This window comes from Dendroctonus ponderosae, unplaced genomic scaffold, assembly GCF_020466585.1.
Source record: "Dendroctonus ponderosae isolate FM_Combo_2020 unplaced genomic scaffold, Dpon_F_20191213v2 Dpon_F_20191213_11, whole genome shotgun sequence".
NCBI classification, from domain to species: domain Eukaryota; kingdom Metazoa; phylum Arthropoda; class Insecta; order Coleoptera; family Curculionidae; genus Dendroctonus; species Dendroctonus ponderosae.
This window is the reverse complement of record NW_026017213.1, coordinates 2,966,918-2,974,456: the sequence shown is the minus strand read 5'-3', so window position 1 is coordinate 2,974,456 and position 7,539 is coordinate 2,966,918. Positions and strand designations below refer to the sequence as shown.

The window sequence follows — 7,539 nt, the reverse complement described above, 5'->3', positions numbered from 1 at the left end:
TTGTTGTTGTCGGTCGACCGAAAAATAATAAAATAGAAATGGCACGTAGGCCAGTTTATAACTTAATTTTCGAAGAAGTCTGCGAATATTTTAATGTTACTTATGTACTTTGTCTGTTCTGTCTGTAATTGTGTCGCCGATAAGCCAACTTTTCGGTGCTTTGCGGTTTTATGTCACAGAATGCATGCAAATTTCTGCTAGAGATTTTAAGGCTTTCAGCACAACTACATCACATCCAATTATATATGGGGTGAGCTCCGCGATAGAGCTGGTGTTCTGGGTTTTGTGAGATTCCAGCGAAGATGTTTACCCAGTAAAATCCGTCTTGACTGAAAGGGCGTCCGCAGGACCTAATTTTCTACTCGTTTAAGTAATTTTTCAAATAGAAAATCTAATAAAAACGTGTATACCAGTCATAAGCCATACGCGAATGCACAAACCGTGCATAAACAAAGCAAATTTTAAAATTTTACGGTTAGTTCGAGCAGAAAGTTTGGGTTTGATATCGGGTTCTATGACGTCATGGACCCAAATGGTTCCTTGATAAGATGATTTTGCGATGAGAATCGTAATATTTCTCACTTTTGCAACGATGCCAGTGTTTCCAGTTYCTTAAACTGCGTTTCAATAAACGCAGTTTGTGAAACGTACCGAAACGCTGGTGAAAACGGTCCGTCGTTAAACGCGTTTAATTTCGGCGTTTAAATAAACTTAGTTTCGTCAAACTGCGTTTCGCTTGTTTCTGATGAAAATGGGCCTTAGGAATAGTTTGATAATCTGTGATTTGCACTCGTCCAAAAATCGGAACGCAAACTGAAACGTGTACGACATGTGTGGCTTCCCCTTTCCGATCATGCACCGATCCGATTATTTGGTCATCGACGGAAGGTTCTCTGATCGGAGTCGGAGTCGGATCGGATAGATGTGACTCGGCCTTTATTGGTTTTTGCATTTATAAATGGTAGAAATTTTTTTAACGGTATTTTGACGATGCGATTCTAACTAAAAGAAAGTTTTTAAATGCGATTTGTGGTTGAAAATGCATTGCATGATATTCATTCAGGACAACGTAAATGATGTAAAAGCCGATTAATAAATAGATTTTTTGTTTTTGGATGGTCCGTCTATCCCTGAAATTTGGGATAGATGGACGAGAGTAAATTGGGACAGTTGAACCGGTTTTTATTTATCTGTTTTATACTATGCTTACAAAATACCAACGGAAGTTGAGCTCACAAAGAGCTAGATGGACCGAAGAAGACTTCAAAAATGTTGTAAAGGCTATAGACACAAAAACAATGGGGGTTAAAGCAGCACACACACCGACACTTTAATATTCCCAAAACTACTCTAATTACAAGAAAGCCGTGGGGAAAACTAAAAAACTGGCTCACTCAGTTCTTCGTCTACTTTAGGAGAAGAAAATGAAGCGACGATAGTACACATGTAAAAAAGCTGCAAAAATTTGGTTTTGTCCCAACACGGAACGACATGCGACATACATTTGCTGTTGCTGAACAGTTAATGCTGAAGCATCGTTTTAACGCAATCACAAAAATGGCAGAATACGACTAGCTACATCTTTTCCTAAGCCGTCATTCAGATCTTAGCATAAGAGTTGCTGAAGGTGTTTCAGGAGTCGTGTACAAACTTTGAAAATATGTGCAATGAATGCCGCCAAAAAACTTAATAATTAAAAAATTTAAAAAAAATTAATTAAGTTTAATTTTGTTCCTTATCCTTTGTTACGGTTTATCTCTTCCTGTGTGGTCCAACTGTCCCAAATTGGTGGTTCAACTATCACGCAGATTTCGGGTTAGTTGGACCACATAAAGGTTTTTTATTTTATTTTTTTGTCAGCAATTGTGTTCGAGTTTTTAGTCTTTAGTTACAGTTCTGATTGCAGTTAGTTAAAATGTTTGTGACAACATTTTTTTTACGTCAATAAAGCATTTTTTTGTGAAGATAGAGTCGAATCAAAAAAGGTGGTTCATCTCTCCCGGAATTACTCTAAATCATTGAGTTTTCGAAATATTTGTTTACATGAAAACATGAACAAGTCGAAAATTCTCGAACATTTTTTCGATTCATTCGTCTGGCCCAAATCGTAAACTTACAGTTTCTCATTATGGCATCCAAAAACCATTAACCACATCTATTAGCTATGTTTCGGTCTAGACTCCATTCATCATCATCTTCTGATTTTTAGGAAGCAGTTCACTTGATCGCCAGCACAATTTACCGATTTCCTGCTTAAATGGAGTTCTTTTCTGCCACTACCGAATCGATTTGGAATGTAGTTGATTCATCATTCTAACCACCGGTCAAGGAATAGTTCTCAAAAAATGATGGTGGGTTTTGCAATTTTTTAGAAATTTTACGTTTTTTTTTTCGAAAAGGAAGCTTCCTGTCCACAAAAGTTATTCTGGGTAAAATCTCAGGCTCATCAGGCCCTATCGAACGTCATTTGTTCAATTTTCCAGCTTTCAGAGTTTTTGAGCAAATCGCGAAAATATGGTTCCCAAAAAACTTCAAATATCTGGGTAACCAAATGAGCTGAACTCAATATAATCGGTCTGGTCGATCTTAAGTAGGGCTCGGAATCAAACTCGAATAATTCGAGTATTCGAATATTCGAATATTCAAAAAGCGAATAATTATGTGTAGTCATAACTCGAATATTCGAATATCCGAATACACCAACATTATCAAACTCACAAGGTGTAAATATCTTTATATGCACTTTGTACACTTTTATAAAATAAATGATTCCTATTCTACAAGCAGTTAAACAAATACCCATATATTTACAAGTAAATGAAAATAATCATATTTACTCTCCTGCAAATGAATATAAAATTACGTCTTTGTGTTCTGGTGAACTTTTGCGCGGTGTTACAATTAATGTGCCGACAAAGTCACTTTTTTATCCGTTGCGGCTAATTGCCAAAAATGATATAAGATAATGATTTTTCTTCTTGGAAAACGGTGAACGGAAAACGAACACTCGAATATCTATTATTATCTATTATACGGAAAACGAACACTCGAAGATATTCGAGTATTCGAATAATTTTACTATTTGAATAAACCACTAAACGAATATTCGAATTTCAGATTTTAAAAAATTCCGAGCCCTAGTCTTAAGTACCATAAGAAAGTTGGTATAAACTTTTTCGCTGCGATCGATAATAACTATGCTAAATTTTGGGAAAAAAGTTCGAAATTTTCCCCAATTTTGTGATTTCCCAATTTTCCCCGATTGACATGGAGTTGAGTCGTATTTGTCTCAATACTAACTGGTGTCAATTTCAACCAATTCTAATGTCATTTCGCAATTTTATTTTGAATATTTTTCTTCCACAAGAGACTGCACAAACTTTGCGTCTTCCCCCTGTAGCTCACTTATAAATTTTACATTTTATTTTTACATTTTTTTTTCTCGACGAAGAAGCTTCCTCTCGACAAAAGTTATTCTTTATAAAATGTCGGGCTCATCGGGCACTATCGAACGGTATTTTTTTCAAATTTCCAGCGTTCATAGTTTTCGAGCAAATCGCGAAAATATGGTTTCCAAACATCTTCAAATATCTCGGTAAACAAAAGAGCTGAACTCAATCTAATCAGTCTGGTCAATCGGCCGTCTTAAGCGCCATAAGAAAGTTGGTATAAACTTTTTTGCTACGATCGATAATAAGCGAGCCATTGACGGTTTTCTAAAAACATACGAAATGTTCGGGAAAAAAGTGTTTTTCGAAATTTTCCGCAATTTTGTGATGTCAAACTTCCAGCAGTTGAAAATCAATACAGAACATTTTTATTGAGTAGGCCTAGAGTTTTACAAATAGCTCGAAAATGCAATAAAAAGTACGAAACTCCATTAAAAAAACGGTAAATTTGGACTGTCGCTTGAATTTGAGACACCCTGTTTCAATTGGTACTATACTAAAATAAACTAGACCTTAATATCTAGAACTTTAGTATTTAACATTTTTCTCTAAATTTCAAATTAGTTGCAAAAACGGGGTGAACAAAGTTCAATCAATAACCCTGTCCAACCCTTACCCACAAATTCCTTAATTAAAAATAAAACGATCTAACCAAACTCACCGATATCCAATGTTGTTTAATTTCGCATAAAAGCCATTTTTTCGTGGTTCAGAAGCCGACTAGTTTTCACCAAAAGATTCATTTTCTTTCCTTAATTTTCCAATTCCCTTAAATACAAGACAGTCGCCCCAAACGAATTATGTGAGGTTTCCGAAAAAAGCACCGCAAATGCCGAAAAATCATTCAATCAAAAACAAGCCATTTAAACCAGCTTTCTCCTCCAATAAAAAATGATCACATTGTCAACAAATTTGCATTAAACATGCATCAAAGTACACCAAAAGCAGTTAAGGTGTGCAAGTTTCCTGCCGAACCTCCAAAAAAATTACGAATTTGATCAACGAATTTAAGATCCACTGCACGTGCTTGGTGAACCAAACAGTCCGACGAATTGTTCTTCGAATTTGCTGGATAAGAGCAACGTCCATATTAAATAACAGTCGTTTGAGAATGTTTATGTTGCTCGGCGCAGTTTCGTGCAGACAAGGCCGAGACTTGATGTGTTTTTTAGAAAAAAAGTGCTAAAATTGAGATCGACCTAAACAAACACTATGATGGGATTTAACTCGAAGACTGCGAATTTCTTCTCCAAATGTTGGGAAAAATCACATGTAAACTTACCGAGAGCAAATAATATCAAACAATCAATTAAATCAACGAGTAACTTTGTTAGCTATATTTTGGGCAATAAAAATATTTTTTAATTAGCAACTGCATGAAACAATGAACAATTACAAAAATTGCTTAATTTCCAATAAAAAAATTAAAACCCCATCAAACTTTTTGGTATAAATTCAGCCGATTCCAGTGTGGAAGCATTGTGGTGCGGTCAAAAGAACAAACAACAATGTATACAGTCACTAAAACCCTTTTGGCCCTTGCGGTCCTTGTGTGCGTCTCCGCAGCATCTCACGTTTCAGGTAAGAATCTTTTCAATATTTTCATACTCATTTGCTCTTGAAACTTTCTGGTTTCACTTTTGAGCTAATTCTGGAACTTTCGCAATTTAGATGGGCAGGAGGACAGTCCTCGTTTCCTTTTCGGAGGCGGATATGGGCGTAACTACGGCAGCTACTCCAACGGATATGGAAGATACAACGGAGGATATGGAGGAAGCGGCCTCCAGTATGGAAATGGAGGATATGGAGGAATCGGCCTTCAGTATGGAAATGGAGGATATGGAGGATTAGGGCGATATGGTGGTGGATATGGACTGTCTGGTGGATATGGAGGATATGGAAGCTATGGAGGCCTAGGATCATTGGCAAGATTGGGAGGACTAGGAGGCTATGGAGGCTACGGCGGAAATAGTGTCTATGGACTTAGTAAGTTTCTAGTTCTGTTTCAAGCCAAAGGATGATTTTATCAAAGTTTCCTTTCAGACCGCCCGTACAGGATCGGATATCAACTGAGAGGTAAGTAGTGGGAAAACTCAAACCCTTCCCCAGGTCTCAGACTTTGCTTCTTAGGTGGCGACATCAAGGAAGCAGTGGAAGGAGACAACAATCAGCTGGCCGAACCAGAAAAAGGTAGTATAAGCTTCAAACCCCGTTTCGATTTATTGAGCTTCTTCAATCTTCAGAGCAACACCAGCGGGTGAGCGGCTACTGAACAGCAGAGGCGTAGATTCGGGCTCAACAACCACAATCCTTAGTAGATTAGGACAAACATGTCAAACCTGCTGATTTCAACTAATAAATGAGTATTTAAATGCATTAAACGTGTGAGTGTTTAATTCAAGAGCACCATTGATGCAGGCAAGGTAGATAAACAAACGAAAAACCAGGAAAATGTTTATTTTCATAAAATTTACTACACAAACTGTAGGCGTCACCATTAATGTAATCTAGGTGGCTTTTCAGCTTCAGTCTCAGCTGCCTTTGGTACATGTGAATGCAGGACATCCAGTAAACAGCTACAGCTAAAAAAATCGCAGTTTTCCTGCTGCTTGTTTTTGGTTCTTGTCACCCACCGATACAACTCCCCAATATGACCCAAAAACTCGCACAGTGCTGATTGTAGACGATTGCATAAAATAGCAAGCAAACCAACACGGAAAGATGCAAAAACTCATAAACTAGCACTAGTAGGGGTTTTTCCTGAAAAACACTGGTAAAACAATGGACAAGGCCCGAAAAAACGAACATACCCAGACAACGGCCGCTATCAAAATCGCACTGACTAACACATGAAACACCGATATTACCAGAAAATGGCTATCAGCTTCCGTATAATCCAGATGCATTTTGGCCAGAAAATACACCATTCCAATAATCCCAGACACCTGGAAATCTTGCCAAAATTACACAGATAATGGACATAGCAGACGTTACTTACCATCGATGTGTAGGCCATTAAAACAGCGCCAGCCTTTTGCTTGAAGCAAAACAAGAACTTTTCAAACATCCGAAGAACCGTAACAGGAACGCCAATCTCCAAGTTCATTTATCTCAGAAATTGCCCCGATTTGTATATGGAATGGTTTAAATTTAGACCGCAATTTATATTGTAAACTAAGCGCAAGCTGCCTGATTTAAACCTGGGAAATTAGATGAAAGAATTTACTTGGACAATTTGCGTTTTAAAACTGAAAATTTGCAGGCATTCGTTGACTTCTGCCGCGAAAGCTGGTTGGGTTTCTCTTTCTTCGCATATGAACTGGGAACTTACGTACATAAAGTATAGGAGACTCAAAAAATGCGAAAACTTAATAATACCGACCTTTGTAAATCGGCATTTTTTATTGAAGTCTCAATCGTTAGCGATAGAAAAAAAATATAATTCAATGGATAATTAATTTTTTTATCTGCTTTCTATTCAATTAAGTTATTGGTGTTTAAAGCGTGGAATTGTATGATCGACATTTTGGGACACCCTGTATATGCAGATCTTATTTTAATATTTTTGCAAAACTTTTTTTATTTAAATTCAATTTACTACAAAAACTGTTTTTGGAGGTTTGGTAGATAGAGGAACGCACAGTTCCTTAAACAAAAGATGTCTATGGTTCATGTCGATTCCTCACCATTCTCGAGATATTTGCCATTGAAGCCTTTAGTGATTTTTGCGTCTTTCAATTTAAAAAAAAGCTGCTGAAATTCTAAATAAAACAATTTTGAACAAACCATAAACAGTATTTAGTTCGGTACTTTAAGAACTAGTTTGGACTATTTTTAAACTCGGGGAAAAATGAAAGAAAACCTCTCTTTCTTGAAGATTTGGAGGGCCTTTGTTTTACTTCTCAAAAATCAAAATTCCTCCCGAAATAATACTTTCGGCCTTAATAACTGAACCCTTGTTTACGAAATTTAAAATGTATTTTCTTATACTGCCCTTGATTATATTTTATGAATTTTCGACGGCAACCGTTCACTATTAACAAAGCATTTCCTTAAGTGAATTGAAAAAATTTAAAGTTATCACACAGTT

General features: G+C 36.6%; 2 protein-coding genes across 2 annotated transcripts; one reads left to right on the top strand and one right to left on the bottom strand.

The window, feature by feature from the left end:
* Positions 1–4,904: 4,904 nt before the first annotated feature.
* LOC109542417 (glycine-rich RNA-binding protein 3, mitochondrial) lies at positions 4,905–5,830 on the top strand. The gene is made up of 5 exons (XM_019911642.2): positions 4,905–5,030; positions 5,121–5,435; positions 5,493–5,525; positions 5,580–5,639; positions 5,693–5,830. Exons 1-5 carry the CDS (start codon positions 4,958–4,960, stop codon positions 5,719–5,721), a joined length of 510 nt encoding a protein of 169 aa, XP_019767201.1. The 5' UTR covers positions 4,905–4,957; the 3' UTR covers positions 5,722–5,830.
* LOC109542379 lies at positions 5,747–6,574 on the bottom strand. The gene is made up of 4 exons (XM_019911579.2): positions 6,448–6,574; positions 6,260–6,394; positions 6,083–6,209; positions 5,747–6,031 (listed from the first exon to the last, which is right to left on the bottom strand). The coding sequence occupies exons 1-4, from the start codon at positions 6,553–6,555 to the stop codon at positions 5,847–5,849; spliced, it is 555 nt and encodes a 184-aa protein (XP_019767138.2). The 5' UTR covers positions 6,556–6,574; the 3' UTR covers positions 5,747–5,846.
* Between the last annotated feature and the right edge of the window lie 965 nt (positions 6,575–7,539).